The 20,752-nt window shown below is 34.5% G+C and overlaps 1 protein-coding gene across 1 annotated transcript; it reads left to right on the top strand.

Annotated features, from left to right (window-relative positions):
- The first annotated feature begins 133 nt into the window (after positions 1–133).
- LOC133191148 (uncharacterized) lies at positions 134–10,880 on the top strand. The gene is made up of 5 exons (XM_061326855.1): positions 134–2,856; positions 3,064–3,217; positions 4,973–5,097; positions 7,132–7,420; positions 8,549–10,880. The coding sequence occupies exons 1-5, from the start codon at positions 138–140 to the stop codon at positions 9,618–9,620; spliced, it is 4,359 nt and encodes a 1,452-aa protein (XP_061182839.1). The 5' UTR covers positions 134–137; the 3' UTR covers positions 9,621–10,880.
- Positions 10,881–20,752: the final 9,872 nt, after the last annotated feature.

Genomic DNA, 20,752 nt, shown 5'->3' with positions numbered 1-20,752 from the left:
TAGGTTTCGTCGAATCGAAAGAGAAAGTTGGTTAGGATTCCTAATTTTTCGTGGGAAAAGTCAATTCGAGAACATTGACACATTAATGTAACTGCTTAATTCGTTGTACAGTTTTCGTTAAGAAAACTTTTGAAATCATGGCATGTGCTGAATATCCAACATTCTGTGATATTTGCAAGAAGGGGCCTTTTGCCGGTGTCATTCCAGCTCAGCAGCATTTTAGGAGCCAAGCTCACATATCTAAGGAAACTCAACAAAAACTGTTCTCTCAGCAGTCACAGACTTATGTTTCTTCATGTAATGCTTGTGGAAAGAAATTCAACAATGAGTTGAGTGCTGAACAACATTTTGCAAGTGAAAATCATAAAAAGAAAGAAGCACTCCTGCAGAGAACTACGACACAGATTTATAGCAGGTCCAATTCTGCAACATCTGATATTGAATTTGATTCACCTTCACTAGAACCATCACTGTACCCTAGTGAAAATTTGGTTAACATTCAGCCAAAACCCAGGGATCAACCAGACCCCATAAAATATCAAAGACAGACTGAATATGTATTTGATGAGAAGGGTTGCAGAGGTTTCTGTAATGTATGCAAGATTGACCTTACATCACGTCAACATGCAAATCAGCATCTTAGTGGGCAGAAACATCTGAAGGCAAAACAAATTTGGGATAACAATAATCAGAGTGAGAGAACTCCTTTAACAAATGCCAATCAAAACAGCCCTGCTCAACAAAACAAATCTGATCAGCTATCTAGCAGAGGTCCAGCTAAAGAGTATTCATTTGATGGAAATCAAGGCTACTGTCATGTGTGCAAAATTGAGCTAACTTCAGTACAACATGCACAACAACATTTGAGTGGGAAACCTCACGCCAAAGCAAAAGCTGCTCAAAACTTGGGCATAAACCAGGTAAATGCAGATTTTGGTCAGCATTCTCCAAATTCTAATGGTACTGGTGGCCAGAATCGTGAATATGACTTTTCAGGAGGGAGAGGGTATTGCCACATTTGTAAAATTGATCTAACTTCCAAAGCCCATGCAGAGCAGCATTTGTCTGGAAAATGTCATGAAAAGGCTAAAATGAAAGGAAACATTGGTATTTCAACCTCATTACCCCTGTCTTGTGAGGTTTGTCTGAAAACATTCTCTGGACCAGAATGTGCTACTCAACATTACAGTAGTGCAAAACATCGCCAGAGAGAGGCTCTTAGTCAGTTACAGAAGCCCAATTTTCCTATTGTGAATCAGACTATACCAGGAATTGTAGCTCCTTCCAGTGACAGAACACATTGGGAGTTTTGTGACGTGTGCAAAGTTCCATTAAATTCCCCTGAGCAACTTAACATCCATAAAAATAGTCCCAAGCATAAGGCAGAGGAGGAGAAAGTAGCCAGAATGGGAACTAATGTAGAAGTCATGAAAACACCAGATTTCAAAATGCATGCCATTAACCCCAGGGTTCAAGTTCAAGACACTGGTTTCTCACCAGTGAATCCGAGAGTACATTTTGCTAGTCAGAATCAAGGTAATGGTGAGATACCTTCAGTTTGTTCATCTGGACCACAGTCATTTTTGTCTAATCAGCCAGGCTGGTTTGCACAAGGACTAGGGGTAGAGGACTTAACACTGGGTACATTACCCTCTCTCAATCCTAATTCCATATTAAATGATAATGGGCAGTCATCTAATTGGAAGGAAGAAAATATTGATGATACACTCCCTAAAGAAGTAAAATTCGAAAATACAGAGATTCCAGCAGACCTTGAGGGAATTCATGAAGAGAAAAACTTCAAAGAAAAATATGTGGAAAAGGAGTTGGAAAAAGAATCAATCAATGAAAAGATTAACACATCCTCTTCTTCTCAGTCAAGTTTGGAAATGCCAGCTCTTGAAAAAAGCAATATAAATACAGGAATGAAAACTAACAGAGACACAGCTATGAAAAACAATAAAGACCTGGAAAATCTTCAGAGGCAGAAACGGATTGTCAATGCTGATGGATCAAGACCTCCCGGTGGATATCCATATCCTGAAAGCAGACCATCACCAGATTGCAAAGCTGTTCAAAATGAATCCAAGTTATTAGCCAATGTATCATCCCTTGGAAACTCAAATCAGATTTCATCTCATTACAATGGCATAAGTACTGGTGTTTCAAACGTCAATAAAAATGAAACAGGGTATCAGTTAAGCAGATCTAGAGATTCATCCAGCACAGAAGGCTCTCCAGGGAACAGTGTTGAAAGAGTCAATTCTGGAATGAGTGCAGAATGTGGAATACAAAGTAACACCACTCAAAAAACTCAAAATTCAAAATCCAGTGGCTCAGCATTGGTGAACCGTTTACCAACCTCCAAGTCAAGAGGGGGAACAAGAAATGATGGGACCAATGTGCCCTTGTATGGTTCATCGGATTCCTCCGATGAGTCAGACATTCAGGAGGAGGAGGATAAATTTTTTCGCTGCACTAGCTTGGATGTCAATAAAAAGTTGCAAGAAGTGGAAGGGAATGATTCATCAAATGTACCAGCTAATAACACACCAATAAGTCAGGGCAACAACAAAATTGTAAACCCATACAGAGCTACTCACAAGTATTACTGTGATATCTGCCAACGTCCAATGAATTCAAAGAAAGCATTGAAGGACCACATGGAGGGCAGAGGGCACATGCAAAAAGTTGCAGTCTTGCCTGCAGTGCCAAGAGACCATAGACCCATTGTGAAGGAAGTTTTCAACCAAGGGAAAACTGACTGTAACCTTACGGCATGGACTCCCAGGTCATACCAGAGGGAACTATATGGGAGAGCAATGGAGGGTGACAGAGTTGTCTTTCTTCCTACAGGTAAACTTTGTTATCAAATTGTAACTTTAAAAAGAATTTTTTTTTTTTATTTGCAAAATTGATCTGATAGCTTTAGATATAACTAGCATGAAATTATTAAGTAAAGAAAGTGAAAGCCTGAGAGAGAAATAAAAAATAACTGGCATGAATACTGTAGTTCTTGCAGAGTCATCGATAGATTATGCTTTTTATATGTGTGCTTGATAGGGACTGGGAAGACTTTAATTGCCTGTATGGCCATCAGTGCAATGTTGGAGCTGAATCCTACAAGACAAGCCTTGTTTCTGGTGGACAAAGTTCTGCTTGTCATCCAGCAGTCCCGTTACCTTATCAAGCAGATCGGTGACCGTCTATATAACAGGTTAGTAGATCTATCAAGCAGATCAACAACTGACTATATGACAGGTCAGTAAATCTATCAAGCAGATTGGTGACCGACTATATAACAGGTCAGTAAATCTATCAAGCAGAACGGTGACTGACTATATAACAGGTCAGTAAATCTATCAAGCAGATTGGTGACTGACTATATAACAGGTCAGTAAATCTATCAAGCAGAACAGTGACCATTACTATAACAGGTCATAAAATCTACCAAGCAGAACGGTGACAGACTATATAACAGGTCAGTAAATCTATCAAGCAGATTGGTGACCAACTATATAACAAGTCAGTAAGTCTTTAATTCCTTAAGGGTCCTCCACACCCCGTGACTTGTGACGTATATGGAGAAAAAATACTTTTACTTCCGGTTTGATATAGTTTGTGCACTGACGATTTGACTGGCACCGCCTGTAAGAGAGTCTTATAAACGCTTTAGATATAAAGGTTTTGTCAAGGAAGAGTATGTAGTCAACCGAGAGCGACACCCTGATCATAAACAATGAACACATGGAATGATCACGGCGTAACCGAAAGAAGAAAAAATGTCGATTTTTTCAATAAAAACAGCAGACGTTTGAGTTTTTGTAGCATAATGATTCGTAAATAACAGGTATATCTACTCGAAAACGTTTAAGTTTACTTATGCTTTCAGGCTAATAAACTGATAAATCCATTGCGATATCGTCAACAAGGTCTGTAACAGACTGTTTTGAAAAGTTGATATTATTGCACACTGATTTGTGCGTTTCAATAATACCTATCTTATTGTGTGTTTATAAATACTGATAAAGTGTGCATTTTATATCTGTCCTGTTCAGTTGTGAATAACGAGTTACTGAGTACAATGTATGATGACGAATGCGGAGACTTGCCAAAGTTTTTGAGTCCTGGGTAACAGGAAAGATAACTCTAAAACGGAACTTTGATACCACAGATTTTGAAAATAATTTTTCTAAATCAATAAATTTGATTTTAATTCAATTTTTTCTTGTAATTTATTTCATTAATGTTTCTTCTATACTATCAGGAGTCTTCCATAATTTTTTCTCAACGTATTTTAGAGTAAATGAGTTATATTTATTTTTTATAACTTTTATTAATTTTTTAAAAAATATGTTCACTGATAAAATCAAGTTTTTGTGGTTGTTTTCTTGGCTTAATAATATTTCCAGGAAAACACAAAATTTGTTGTGCTACTTATCAAAACTTCGTGGGGAAAAAATCTTAAAACTTATGAAATTAATTTTTTTAAAAATCAGTATAAATTATATTTCAATTCTATGCCAGTTTTTAAAGGTTGATATGCTTGTTAAAAGTAATGCTCAGAAATATGAGGATATAAGTTGGGGGTGTGTGGAGGACCCTTAACTGATCTATTATGTAAACTGAAGCTTCTGTAAATTGGAGGCAGTAGATGTTCTAAAGGTCAGTATATGTAAACAGATATTGAACTCAATTGGACTGAGAAAAATCTGAAAGATTTAATGATTCAAGAAATTGAGGTTAAAAATTATAGAGAAAAAGTGGTTGGGACATCCGTCTCTGACATATCCATGGTAATAGAGATTTCGATTTTCAAGATGTTCAACTGTAATTGATTAATCTTTCATACAAGGCACATAAACAATGAAAAAATACAGACGGATTTTTTCATGAAATGTCAGGTTTCTTTAGTCTTTACTAGGCTTTATATAGCTGCATGCATTGTTCATGTGAGATTTACTGTATACAGGTTTGACCCAGATAATCCCTCCCAACTTGAAGAACGGAAGTTAAAAATAGCTGCTTTGTGTGGTGGGCAGCAGTCCACAGATGGTGTCCCCATTTGGCAACATGACCTAATTGTAGTAACTGCAGGTAAGTAAATTCAAACCCAGGCCCCCTGAAACTCCAGTCAGGTGCTCTACCTACTGAGCTATCTGGCCACCAGCGATCGAACCTGTCTGACCGCCACATTCCTCCCTCCTTACAACTTTTCAACTCTGAAGATTTCAATGATCATTGTTGCATTGGTTACTAAAAATAGAAATTTCTGTAAAATTCTTTAAAAAAACGCCTCTTCCTTCAGTTGTGGTCTGATCTCAATATAACTTGGCACACAAGTAGACTATACTATGATACATATTTCTGTGTTTTTAAGACTAAACCAACATGAGCAAGGAACATTATTCTACTTATTGCTGTGGCATAGTTTAAAGTCCAAGTGCTACTTTTCTCTTCCTTTGTTATAAGTTCCAGTAGAATCTCATCAGAGACTTCTAGTTTGAACAGAGCTGTAGATTTTTGTGCCAAAGCTGTGAAATGAGGTGTTAAGACTGATTATTAAAGCTAAACACAATCCATAAAAGGTAGAGTTATCTTTGTCTCCCTAAACTGTACTCCTCCAGCCCCTATATAAGCCTCGATCAGCTTTGTTCACACTTCAGTGTATTTCACTTCACAGAGTTTACCTGAACAGGTCTCTTTCACTGTTCTTGTGATAGACTTTGGCATGACAAAACTGATTTCTGTATGTCTCTTCGGCATGTCCCCCGTCCGGAAAAATAGTTACCAAAGATATTCAATGTTCATTTCATTGGTCAATGCATTACAAAGTGAAATAAAAACAAATGCTCTTTCAGTGAAATAAAACGCGAACAAAAAAAACATTTTGTTATATGTATGTACTACACACAGCAGGGACCAAGTAAAAGCAGTCAGGTATAATGAATAAAAAGGGTTTATATATCCCAGTGCTGATATAGGAGATAGGAAAACTAATATGACATATGCCTATTAACAAGCTTTGTTCAGCTTGAAGTTATAATTTGTTTAATTTCAACTAGTGCTAGCAAAATCTTAAAAGATAGATTCATGAATAAAGCTGTTCAGATACAAGTAAGTTAAGAATAATGAACAATAAAGTAGAAATAACTTGAATTATTACTAAAGAAAACCAAAATCAAGGACAGATAACCCAAAATACATGTAATAACATTTAATAACACTAGATTATTTTAACAATAACTTGTTTCCATCATGCCCCAGTCTGCTGAAGAACAGCAGGGCTCTGATTAGTCATATTGATATGGAAGCACTCTCAAATAGTGTAGATTCAAGGTTGTTCAAGGTGAGCATTGTGGCCAATGGGCTCTCTTCTATTAATGAATGACTCAAGAGAGCATTGTGGCCCTTGAACCTCTTGTTTGAGCTTTTGCAATACCCCTGGTGTTAACATCAACATCCCAGTTAAAGGTTTTGGAGTTTGTCCATTCCAATGTTATGATAAGCCCTACTGGACCAAACTTGCATGGATGATGCATTTAGGGATGGATTGTAATAACTACCAAACTTGATACAAATGCTGGATCTGACTCACATTTTCCAGATATGTGACCAGGGTAATATTTTTGGATTAACTGTATAACTATATGGCCTGTTTTGACTAATCTTCCGTGGATGATTCAACTAGGGATGGACATTACCAGACTTAATTCAGATCCAGGAAGTGACCTTCATTTTCTGGATGAGTGAATAAATTAAAGTATTTAGAACAGGCCCATTCCCAAGTAACTATAAGTCCTACTTAAACCAAACTTCGCTACTTGCATGGATATTGATATCAGGATGCACACTAACTTGAAAAAAGATTGGTGAGAGCTTTGCCTTACTTACTGATAACATTTATCGAGGTGATTTTTGTTGTCTTTAGTTACTTATGTTTTACAAATGCTAGAAATCATGAAAAATTGAAAAATGAAGTAACATACATGTATGTTGATAGTGTTTGTGAATACGTTTGTGATAAGATTTTATGAATGTTTTCTTTCTTGTATCAGCCTTTTGTGAACAACTGATTATGAGGAATGTCCTGTAAGATTTTACTATTGTTTTCCTTCTATTTTACATCAGCTTACTGTGAACAGCTGATTATGAAGAATGTTCTGAGGTGGGAGGACCTATGTATCGTTGTGTTGGATGAGGCCCACCACTGTGTTAAGAGTCATCCCTTTAAGAAGCAGCTGGAGAATAACCATTTAACCATGCCTGTGGCTGAAAGGCCCAAAATCCTGGGACTAACAGCTTCCCCTGCTGGCAAGAAGACATTTCCAATGACTGTCAGCTTACTGAATGAACTGATGGAAAGTATGGGTGGGGCCAAAATAGCCGTCACCAAGGAGTATAAAGCTGAGCTGGAAAGGTGGGGGTTTTTTTGCACATTATTCAATTATATATTATAGAATGAAGTGAAGGAAAGAGACATTATATATCATTCAATAAAATAAAGGAAGAAGAGAAAGAAATAAGATTTTTTTTCAGTTTTTTTCTGACATTTGTCATGATTAACTTTCACATTTTGTCAAGAATTGGTGGCTACTGTTTATTATGCTTGACTTGTTACATATGCCATCCGACAATAAATTCAAAACAAGTAAGTTTATTGGTCTGTAGAGACGACTATAAAGGGTTAGGAGGTGGATAAAATATACAGGTTGGTTAAAGAATATTTGGGCTAAAACACCTGGGATCAAATTGTTTATAATAAATGCATACTGGAAAAAAATCTTCTCAATAACAGCAAGGCCAAATTAGTCATATTGGTATTGAAGGATTTGGGGAAAAAAGTTTAAAATGTTTTTTCTAAAGAAAAACCAGATCAAGGGTTCTCAGATAACCCTTGTGGCCCATGGACCTCTTGTTTAATTTGTTAGTCTCTCAATGATCTTGTTACAAGTACTTGTATATGATTTAAGAGATCTCATTCAAAATAAGTATAATGTGAGATAGAAATAGCATTTCATGCATTGATGTTTTACCCCTGCATGTATTTTGAAACCATAAGGGACTTTATTCAAAGGTATCCATTTCAACTATATTAATTACTTTAGATGCTCTAGCTTGTATAATTACTATTTCTTTGACACAATGAATGGTGGAACAAAAATGTTAATTCCTTTGATATTGGCCTAGTAGCAGAACTCTGTGGTCTCTATGAGACAGATCTTTTTCTGCTTGTCCCGGGGCACAAACCTCAAACTCTTTTACCTTTATCTCAGGAAAGGGACTTAAGGATTCTGAACTCCAAACTGTTAGTATGTGCATGTGCACAGTACAGCGCTCTTGCACATGTAACTCATGTAGAACAAATGTAACATCATTGTACACAATCTTTTACTTTCTGCTTATAACTTACTTGAAAATATTATTTGAATTGTACATAAATTAATGTGTTAATTAGCTCAAGTCTGTATCTCTTTATAGAGGAAATAAAAGATGAATGAATGAATGAATGAAGATATGTGCAGTATGTTTTTTTTTTTTTTTTCAGATACCAATCAAGTGCAGAACTGATAGTGGACTACAAACCAATGAGCATTAAAGAGCAGAAATTCCAGAAGGAATTACAACTCTACCTTCTACAGTGTTACTTAAGGTTATCAGCAGAAACAAACATACTAGAGCAGTGTGATTTAGAGGTGATACCCACAAAAGGCAATATTTCGTCAGAGAAGAAAAGCATGGTTGCCAAAAATTTACATGGAGATATTCTGAATTGCTTGGAAGTCACTCTCAATAATGCAGTACCCAATGACACCTCTGCTGCAAGTAGGATTCTGGTCCGGAACTTGATCACCCATACCAGGAATATTTGTATCGCTCTCAATACTTTGTTTGAAGCTGGTGTTAAAACAGCAGTAGAGGAGTTAGATGAACTCATGGCTCTTGATCCAAATCTCAATTTTAACTTTACTAGAGATATAGGTCTGAACCCTGACAATCTTATATCTGAGATTGAAACCATTCAGGAGTTGGAGCAGCCTAGTTCCCATGGACCACTGATTGATGCTAGTCAACATTCCTCCAGAATTGTTGCACTGATTCAGACCTTGTTATGTGTGAACCCAAAGTACATTGACTGGTCCCAAGACCACCCTATGACTCTAGTCCTTGTCAAAGAGAGAAGCACAGCAAAGAAAATCAGTGGAATCTTGCAGGCACAGAAGGAAATAATTGAAAAGGGCCTTAAAGTTACCCACCTGGTAGGTCATGGTGGGGGTTCAGGGGACGGGGAGGGGATGGCTGTGCAACAACAAAGAAAAATCCTCCATGACATTAAAAAACATAAGTACCAGATTGTTATAGCCACATCTGTAGCAGAGGAGGGTATAGATATCCCAGAGTGTGAACTAGTGATAACCATGAACTTGCCTTCCACTGTCACAGCTCTAGTCCAGATGAGGGGTCGGGCTCGGAAAGCAAACAGCAAGTTTATGGTTCTATGCAATGATCAACTGGAGAAGGATCAGTTGTCAGAGTTAATGAAAAAGGAAGATAATATGATCAAGGCAGCCAACTTTTTGTTTGACAGTCAAAATAGACCAGGGGCAAAAGAAAACTAAATTTACTCTCTGAATAACAGTTAAGTAGAGATGAATAAGACAACTGAATCTTTTTAGTATTTTCTGCCAAAGGAGAAAATAGAGAAGGGAAGTTTTCTTTACTCTTGTCTAGTTTTGACCAACAAATAGAAATGCCCTGATCATATAAACTTATTCTTGTTTTAACATATTGGTTAGGAATAAGTTTGAAATGTGTATAAAAGCATAGCTACTTAAGTTTCCAATTGTTGTGGAAACTTTGTCAAAGTACATTGTTGCTCTACCATTTTGAAATAGACTTTGATGAAGTCATTTGGTGGTAAATGAAACATTTATTCTTTTTCTTTTTTTTTGCCTTTTACTTTTCAGTACCTGTATTGATCAGTATTTCAAAAAGTTTTTCAATCTTGAAATGGTTTATGCAATTATGGTTATGTGAGCTTCGGTAGTGTTTCTCAAAATTTCTCTCACTTATGCTCACTTATATTATGTTGTATGATGGGACACATTATGGTATGGTGATCATATCTGCCATCTGTCTATCTGTTAAAACTTTTTCATGTCCGGCTCTTAACTTAAATACATTTACAATGAAGGCGTATAAATCATCTAACTTTGTTGATGCATGTCTGATAGAAGGTGCACTGGGTTTAAAGTTAAGTCACTATGATGTTTAATTACAAAGATATGACAAAACCCTGTCCTGCTTTTAACTTGAAAATTATTTTGCCTAGAATCATCAAACTTGGACAGATAATGCATCTTGGGTAGAAGATGTCTAGCAGTAGCCTTCACTGTCACCTTTAATTAAGGTGATATACGTATAATATGTTTCAAGGGAGGTAATCCCTACAAATGTATGAGTAATGCAGTAACCTTTCAAAAAAAAAATTACATCAAAAGATAAAACACATTTTTTTAGTTATATACAGCTATATATACAACATTTGATAAAACAGTTCTTTTGCTACTTACAAAAATGGCAGAAATACCCAATAATATTTTACTACATGTATGCTAATACTTGACTAGTTCATATCACACAACATTTATACAGATAGAGCAATTCCATTTGTTCCATGAGAGTAATTATGATCTAAGGCATAGAGTTTCTTCAATTTGGATTGGACATTTGATAAAGAGACACAGATTGCATCTATCAAGTTAAAGAGTAATTATAAATGAGTTTAATGTAAGAAGGCTACTTTAAAACATTTCTATAGGAGCATCTCTGATCAAGCAGGTGTTATCCATATATCTTGGGTAATGGGCAAATGATAGCCAGCCTTTTGTTTTCAAAATTAATTTCATATAAAGTTATATAAGAAAATTTAATTTGATACTGTATGTATTATACATACAATATCAAATTAAACTTTCTTATATAACTTTATATGAAATTAATTTTGAAAACAAAAGGCTGGCCATCAAGAACTGTTTAAATTTGACAAATTCTATCAACTGCAATTAATAGGTCGAATCTTTAATTGCTCTGCCCAATACCCAAGAGATATGGATAACACATGCTTGATCAGAGATGCTCCTATAGAAATGTTTTAAAGTAGCCTTCTGTTTTCTTTTTTATATCCCAGCAACCAAATTGCTCATGCAAGTGAGTTATTGCTAGGTATAGGCGTTTCTATGCAAATGGGGTAAAAAATATGCATAAAACTTGGTTTTAACAAAGGTCTGAGGACCTGCTAATTTACTTCACTATATTTGTAATTACTTATTCGTTATATCCATATAACGAATTCTTTAAAGTATAGTTACATAGCTAATTTGCAAATTAGATTTTTTTCATTCAAGTATGACTACCAAATGCATTTAGGGAAGTATCAAATACAAAATTTACCTTGGAGTTCAAAAGTTTTCAGATAAATTGCATTTCAGATATAAATACTTATGAAAATAATGTCGGTTCAATGTTTTGAAAATTCCGATTTTTGAAAATTTGCTATAAAAGGTGTAAAATTCATTGTTTGTAACTTCTAGGGGACACAAAATCAGTTTGCTATAACTGTAAATTCGCTATATCCGAGTTCATAATACATGTATCCATAACATTTTACAAGGAATTTGTTAAGAATTTTTCTGGGTATTGCAAAAATTCGCTATATCTGTAAATTTGCTATTCCCGTGTTCATACTAAATGAGTTTTACTGTATTTCTATTATACAGAGAAAGTGTAAATTATTTTTTTAATACATACATGTACTTAGTATCCACGACATGATATAGCCAGCTAATGCACATTATGATGTCACTGATCTTTACTACTCGAGGTTATCTTTAGACACATTAACAAAACAGTGTATGTGCAAGGGCATCTCCTATTCAATTTTTACATAAATAACGTATAATGCTAAGAAGAATATTCTAAAGATTAATAAAATTGCTGCACAAATCCTATGCACTAGCTTTCTCATTAGATAAGAATTTGAGGAAACTTGCACCGGACTGCAAATTTTTACCCTGTTTCAACTCAAAACTCTACAAATAGTAACTAAACAATTGAACTGTTAATATTTGTGCAGCAATATCATCAATCATGGAATATTCTGCTTTTAATTATACATTGTTTCTTTAAAATTAAATACGGTACTATGCCCTTGCACCAAAGCTATTTTGTTAATGTTCTTTATAACATTTTCTAGTAGAGAAGAATGACGTCATAATGTATACTGGCTATCACATGCCTTGGGTACAATGTACCTAGTCTGTATTAGAAAATAAGTTTGAATGTTTTCTGTATGATAGGTACAGCTCTTATGCATATTTGCATAGAAATGTCTATACTTAGCCTTAACTCACTTGTGCAAGTCTCGATCATCAAGATGATGGATGCAAAAGTTTTGTCAGTCTTATCTAAACAGAATGGTTAGTATTTTCATTTGATGTTTTATTAGGCAGTGACCCTGTTCATCTTTCACATTTTCTCTTACAATTAACAAGGCTGCAGATTGGGCATTTATGTCATGACTATACGTACTATTTGTTCTAATCAATAATACAGCATATGATGTGCACATCAAACGTTAGAAGTACGGTTTAATGGAGAATAAATTGAAATCTTGGTTCCAAGGTTGACATGATTTTTTTCCATGCACACTCATCTGTTTGACAGATAAGTAAACAATATCTGAGGGCATATCATGTGCTGTGGTGGTGGACTTAATTAATTAATTAATTAAAAGTAGGCAAATGCATGATTTATTAATGCACAATTTTTCCCTTAACCAAATTTATGACATCTCTTGGGTTCAGATCCTATGATGTAGTTAAGTTAGATATGAAATAATTATGTATTTATGTCCAGGAATAAAGAAAAAGATTGTTATTGCATTATGTAATCTTTTCTATATTCTTGGACATGAAACAGTTAGACTACAGTTAAACCTCAATATCTGGAGCAATATCTTGATTACCATTGATGTTTCAAAGTGATTTTAAAATCTAAACCATCCTTTCCATATCAATAATTTAATTAACCTCAATATATGGAATCCTTTGATATCTCAAAGTGTTTCCTCAGGTCAAACAAGTTCAAGATAATGAGGTTTGACTGTACTTAGATAATTATTTGAGGCAAAATCATGAAATTCATCATGATGATCTCTGGGTCCAGGGTTCAGACACCAGGATGGGACTACATTGATTCTAAATTGAAAATGCAGAAATTCTTCCTCCTTGCTGGACATACTGTATGTGTACTTAAAAAAGTGGGCTTCATATTTTAGCGGCTTTGGTGCGGACAATGATGCGCTAATTCATGAATACCACTGATAAATCATTTATTAATACAATACATGGCACGGACAAGTGTAACACTAATTTATGATTATGCCAACAACTCCATACCCCTTGATTGTGCTAAATTTTGAATACGCCAATTTATGTACACGTACAGTATATCAAACAAACTGTTTGCATGATTAGAATTAATAAATACAATGTATTTAAACTTTCATGTAACATGTACTTTTCATATCCCCATGCCAGAGTTCAGGCTCCAAGGTGAGGCAAAATTGATTATATATTGAAAAATGCATTATAGCATTGACAGTCATGACAGGCAAAATGGTTGTATGATTACAATGAACTATGAAGCCCACTGAAATGAATGGGAAGTTTGTGCAGGGTCCAGTTTTATGCCAAAGGGTAGGCTACATATCAAAATGCTTGATAGTCTTTTTTGAAAAAAAATCTTAGTTCCTGAACAATAAGCAGACACACTATTTATTTTATTTTTGACAATAAATAATTCTCTTTTTTTTTTTGTTTTTGTTTTTGTTTTAAATGTTTGTTATTTCATTGGGTTCATGCCCCAGGGTTTATGTTGGCTTATTTTAAAAATGCTCTTCCTCTGGAATCTTTAAGATTCTTGTTTGCATGATTAATTGGGGCAGACCTTTGTTGTAGAATCAGCATTTGATGAGTCTCGTGACATCATTTAAAACAAATGTATAACACTTTGTGCAATAAACATGATAAAGAATATTTTAGGTTGGGAAGTCTGTACTTGTGCCATATAAAGTTGTTCCGGTGGAGAGGTCAACTATAAACATGATAAATGTTTTTGTTTTTGAATCATTGGGTCAAATGAAAGGGTTTGTCCTCTGAGCCCTGCATTGATTTCAGATTTTTCTTTCCTGTTTGACCATATTTTTTTCTTATAAGGGATTTTTCATGACTTTTGAAGTCTATTGCATAGTGCTGTATTATGTAAATTCTTGGTATTAAATCTTAGAAGCAATTTTTTCATGACTTTAAGTCTGTATTGCAACATTGTATAATATGTAAACCCATGCTAATAAATCTAAGAGGCAAATTAATGAATATGGTACAAAAATTTGTAAATGTTCATCCCATTTTCATTTGTGAAGTTGCACAGATGATGAAGTTGAATAGTAGCCATGCAGATGTGATTGATTGAAGCTTTTACATTGATATTCTTGACTAACTATAGACCAACAAATAGCCCTTTTTTTTATTCAAGATTTTTTTTGTGTGTCTATGTTCCATAATAGCCATTTTTTTGTGTAAATTTAAAAAAAAGTATATCAACACAGTTTCTCACACCTTATAAATTGGGAGCTTGCACTTCACCAGATTTAATTCACATATCTTGCATAACAATGGATGTATTTTTTTTTTTTCAGAGAAAACCCTAAATTTGTAAGATTTTCAATGAGCACACTTGTGTTTACAGCTAATGTAAGGTGTAATAAAGTTCTTTATAGTTGTGTTCATTGTATGTCAATTTTAAATGAATTTGTTAAATTTCTCTTTGTGTTTTTGTTCATTTTGTATCATTCAAGAAATTACACTACCCGTATGAAATTTAGAGGCGTATTACGCCTGGACTTTTTGCAAATCCTGGCGTACAAGAGACGTATTCTTAAAAATACGGTTCATTTTCAGGCGTACACGTATTTTTGCCAGAAATACGTCTCCTTTTCTCCTGGCGTAAATTCTTAATCCAGGCGTATTTTTTTCTTAGTCTCTTTCGCATAGGGAAATAAAAACTTAGAAAATTTCAAATGGCGTATTTTTGGAAATCCTGGTGGATTTTCTGACTTTGTCCTTATTATTAAGAGAGCTAGATAAAAATTTTACTTAGACAACTTCATTCTCCTTTATGTAACTATTGAGTTGCTTTTGTGATACATGTATTAAAATTAACCCCCAAAAAAGTATTTACTCCACATATAAACATTAATTACATTACAATATTGCCTTTGTTGTGTTCATTGTATTTATTAAAGCAATTAATTTTAGTAAATTATACTATTTAATCTTAGATTACTGTGCCATGCCTGATTCCCAAATTAAAAAAAATGTTTAATATTATTTCTCTTAACTAAGATGATTTTATTTCTAACAAACTTAGTATATTCTTTCTAGTATATTCTTTCATTAATGTTTTAGTGGCTTAATATAAAATAGCATTTAATTAAATGAATATTTAAGTCCTTAGTTTTAACAAAGCACTATAGCTGATGCTAAAAATAATTTTTCAATCAGTAATTGCATGATCAATGTCTCTATAATAAAACAAAATATAGATGGTATATTCAGATAATATTACATTACCATCTACTTTCTCTTCCCTAGTCTAACCAGTTGGGATTAGGCTAATTACTTACAGATGTGTTGAGCATGTTTAGGAACGACTTATCTGTAATGTTGTAAACCTTTCTAAGAACGGCTTATCAATTTATATCCGGTTTCTCTAGAGCAGTTCTATTATCCACCCTAATCTTTAAAATAAAAGTATAATTCATATAGAGAAAACATCTTGTGTAAACATAAATGAATTTTTGTTGTTGTATTCTTTAACAATACAGAATTCTTTTTCATCAAATTTACATAATGTACTGATTAGATCTCTCGGAAATGATAAAACCGTTTAGGTAACAAGGGGGTTATAAACAACAGCAATATTTACATCCAAGTATTTGCGCCAATTTTAAACCACCAGGAAGGTCATGCCAGGAACAAAGAGATTGGAGAAAGCGGCAACGAAGCACAGATGGTGAAGAAGAGGTGATTATTTTGAAATGCATTGCATAACATTAGATTTTTTTTACCTAAAAAAATAAGACAGATGCATTTGCTTGATTTGCAGAGCCAGACGTTCATGATTGAAATGGGTCAGTATGACATTGAGTATGTTCTTATGTTTTTCTTTTTCCAGATCATAATCCATAGGATAAATCAGTTGGGCGATCAATTGAATGATGAAATAGTGCATAAATACTTGAATTTAAGTGAAGAAAAGATCTTGCGAGAGTCAAATGACCAGAATTGCAACATTTTCCATAGATGCATGCCAATGAATTGCAGCTGTTGAGTGTAGCATCAGGAATGAAGTGTATTTTCAATGCCAGGAGAACATAAAACATGAAAAACATCTTTTTGTGAATATTTCTATGAAAATGTGATTGGAGAATATAATAAGAAATGTGAATGACAAAACTGCTTGTGAATTGCACCTTTTGTGCCAAATAAGGAGTACAGAGAATGGCAGGATTAATCGGCATGATTCTCAATAAAGTGATTTCACTGTGATTATTGGAATGTTGCAACTTCTGACTAAACTAATATGTCAATCTTGTAGGTTAAAATACTGTGAAACAGGAAAAGTTAATGTAAATCTAACATGTGATGTGACTGTGATTTGAAATGGTAAATGTTCGATTCTGATTTTTAATCATTTCTCATTCACATTTAAGCACACTTAAAAGTATTAATAAAATAAAAATTGTGTATGATTGTAAGCTTAATATGTCTGATCTTTTTTGTATGTGTTTATATGCACTTAGAATCCTAGTAATCTATGTACTAAAGTACTTTGTACTTTTATATTTATGTTGGTTGTAGTCCCCATAGCTGTGATAATATTTAATTTGAAATGAATATTTATGGCAGGCGTATTTTTTATACGGGCGTATTCATTTTACGGGTGTATTTATTTTACGGGCGTATTTTTTTTTTACGGGTATGCTTGATATCTAGGTGTAATTCTATTGTTAAAATTTCCAGGCGTATTTTGAATTTCCAGGCGTACTCATTTACATATTTCGGCTAAAAATACGGTAGGATTACGCCTCTTGTACGCCCGTATTTCACTTTATACGCCTGCTTTTATGTATTCATTTTAATGGAGAATCCACCAGGATTTTAAGATTATAATACGCCTGGATATTTTTTGAAAATACGTGACTAAAATTTCGTACGGGCATGATGTATCAGAAAGATTAATCTTATGACCTGGTTGTTACAATGTACTAGTATTGACCATGCTTCCTGACAACACCATAACATAAGAAAATTTTTTGCATGAAATTTGGTACATTTTCCACTTGTGCTGGTGTGAGAGTATATCTTTGACCATAGCTACAATCTTAGCTACAGCATTGCTCCAATAAGCAGCTACAGTGTGAAAGTTTAAAAAAGGAGCTTCAATTTAGATTATTGAAATTCACAGCTTTAATGTTAAAATATGAAGAAACATGTATAATGAAGCCTGTTCAGATAACCAGATTTAAATAAGATTGTTCAGCTATAAGCAGGTACAATCTAGATAGATTGCATAAAGAAGCAGTATAATATAGGCTGCTCTGAAAAAGCAGCTATGATCTAGATTGCTCAAATAAACAGCAACAATCCAGATAGCTCAGATAAGCAGCTACAATGAAATGTAGAGAAAACAAACAGTAAACAAGATCAAAAATCCTATTAAATATTACGAATTTCGAGTAGAGAAAACACTGAGTCCAAGGAAACATCAGAGCTGGGATCAGCTAGGTGCCATGTAGGAGTAAGCATCCATTGTCAACCAGTCACACCCGCCATGAGTGGATTGTTTTGATCAGGTGAATGATGAAGTATTCCTGAGACAAATCAGTATGAAAGTTATGGCAACAACAATTTGTTTTTAAAACGTTAGTTAATATTCGACCTAACAACGTTGTATTTGCAAAAATGTCATGGTATTGACCAAAGACTTTGCAAAATGTTGATATTAACGAGATTCTTGATAAAAAGTGTTGTCAATATACCTAAATGTAGGAGACCACAGAAAGAATCTTCTTTTCATGTAAAAGTTTTTAATGAATTCTTATTGATATTCAAAAAACAGATTAGCTTATATAAAGAGGCACAATTATACCCATTGAAATTCCAACAGATTGTTGGAAGACCTGGTCTTCAAAGACTTCATAGTTATCTTAAATGAGGAACCTCGGCATCTTTTAATATTATCTCCAGAGTACTTTTGTAAATAATCGGAATGATTTTTATCAAAATGATATTGTTGATGACCAATTATAAGATATGAAAATTTCCGAGTTCCATTTGTATTGAAGAAGCAGTTTTTAATGTTGTATTAGAAGAAAAGCAGGAATGTTAAGCTGTCCGATAAAAAAGGAATATTTGCAATGCCTTTCATCATGAAGTTTTATGATGTACATAACGAGGAATCAATGTCGCCAGATCATCAATATATTATCACTTTTCAGATCTTCCACTACTTGATCATGTTGATGAAATCGACTCTCGTATTTCAGGTGTATAAATACAGCATCGGTTTCTGTGGACTCGTAGTTGGATTATTTCATACATGGCATATCTAACATACCTGGGGTATATAGAATTCGAAACCTTACGGGGTTCTTGCAGTGATTAATTTCATACAGTGTCATATTATTTGGTAAATATGTAAATCTTGTTTAAATAGTTGGATTAATTAATAATAACAGACATATTGCATGTACATTTTGTTATTATAAGTACTTAAGTTGTTCTATGTCCATCATAAAAATATTTTTGATGTACGCCGACCCACATTTTTCAAGGTGGGTAGGTTTTTTTTTTTTTGGGGGGGGGGGGGGGGGATTGAGTGTCTAGCAAACTGATAATTGTCATAAAAATAACAAACTCTGAAATTTATTGATGTTTTCATTATGCACTGGACAGCTAGACAGGTTTAATATTCATTGCTGTAAAACTTTCAATCGTGAAATCTTAGAAAATAATAAACTATAACTTTACAAAAGAAACAATCTGCTGATACCCAGAAAAAAAATTTAAAATGTTAAGTACTGAAAAAAATGATTGAGTAGAGGCGATTTTAATAAGTCGGTTACATCATACAAAAACATTTTTAGGTCACCTGAGTCACTCATGTGACCTATTGCTATCTGTTTTTGTCCGTCGTCGTGCGTCGTCCGTCGTGCGTTAACTTTTGAACATTTTTAACTTCTTCTCTAGAACCGCTCAACCAATTTCAACCAAATTTGGTATATAGCATCTATGGATGAAGGGGAACAAAAATTGTGAATTTCATGGTCCCTGCCCCCCCGGGGCCTGAGGGGTGGGGCTAAAACCACCAAAAATAATGCAATCTTTAAAAATCTTCTTCTTTACTCCCGGACATGAAGCAGTCAAACTGTTGGCATCATTGTAATAAGCATTGAGCCCTCTACCAAAATTGTGAAATTCATGGCCCCAGGGTCAGGGGTTCTGGCCCCAGGGTGGGGCTATATAGATCATATAGTGAAAATGCATTAATTCTTTGAAAATCTTCTTCTCTGCTCCTGGGTATTAAATAAAGTTACTAAGTACATAGTTATGATGAGCAAGAGTGCCTCTTCCAAAATTGTGAAATTCATGGCCCCTGGGTCAGGGGTTCTGTCCCCAGGGTGGGGCTATATAGATCATATAGTGAAAATGCATTAATTCTTTGAAAATCTTCTTCTCTGCTCCTGGGTATTAAATAAAGTTACTAAGTACATAGTTATGATGAGGAGGTGGGCCTCTTCCAAAATTGTGAAATTCATGGCCCCAGGGTCAGGGGTTCTGGTGTTAGGGCGGGGCTCTATTGATTATATAGTGAAAATGCATTAATTCTTTGAAAATCTTCTTCTCTGCTCCTGGGTATTAAATAAAGTTACTAAGTACATAGTTATGATGAGCAAGAGTGCCTCTTCCAAAATTGTGAATTTCATGGCCCCAGGGTCAGGGGTTCTGGTGTTAGGGCGGGGCTCTATTGATTATATAGTGAAAATGCATTAATTCTTTGAAAATCTTCTTCTCTGCTCCTGGGTATTAAATAAAGTTACTAAGTACATAGTTATGATGAGCAAGAGTGCCTCTTCCAAAATTGTGAAATTCATGGCCCCTGGGTCAGGGGTTCTGTCCCCAGGGTGGGGCTATATAGATCATATAGTGAAAATGCATTAATTCTTTGAAAATCTTCTTCTCTGCTCCTGGGTATTAAATAAAGTTACTAAGTACATAGTTATGATGAGGAGGTGGGCCTCTTCCAAAATTGTGAAATTCATGGCCCCAGGGTCAGGGGTTCTGGTGTTAGGGCGGGGCTCTATTGATTATATAGTGAAAATGCATTAATTCTTTGAAAATCTTCTTCTCTGCTCCTGGGTATTAAATAAAGTTACTAAGTACATAGTTATGATGAGCAAGAGTGCCTCTTCCAAAATTGTGAATTTCATGGCCCCAGGGTCAGGGGTTCTGGTGTTAGGGCGGGGCTCTATTGATTATATAGTGAAAATGCATTAATTCTTTGAAAATCTTCTTCTCTGCTCCTGGGTATTAAATAAAATTACTAAGTACATAGTTATGATGAG

This window comes from Saccostrea echinata, unplaced genomic scaffold (genome assembly GCF_033153115.1).
Source record: "Saccostrea echinata isolate AGI-Se365-2 ecotype Australia unplaced genomic scaffold, CSIRO_AGI_Sech_v1 ptg000023l, whole genome shotgun sequence".
Lineage (NCBI taxonomy): Eukaryota > Metazoa > Mollusca > Bivalvia > Ostreida > Ostreidae > Saccostrea > Saccostrea echinata.
This window is presented reverse-complemented; position numbering and strand designations above follow the sequence as displayed.

Coding starts and splice junctions, on each gene's coding strand:
- LOC133191148 (XM_061326855.1), top strand. CDS start 138: ATGGCATGTGCTGAATATCCAACATTCTGTGATATTTGCAAGAAGGGG. Junction 3,218..4,972: donor GGTGACCGTCTATATAACAG/GTTAGTAGATCT, acceptor TACTGTATACAG/GTTTGACCCAGATAATCCCT. Junction 7,421..8,548: donor TATAAAGCTGAGCTGGAAAG/GTGGGGGTTTTT, acceptor TTTTTTTTTCAG/ATACCAATCAAGTGCAGAAC.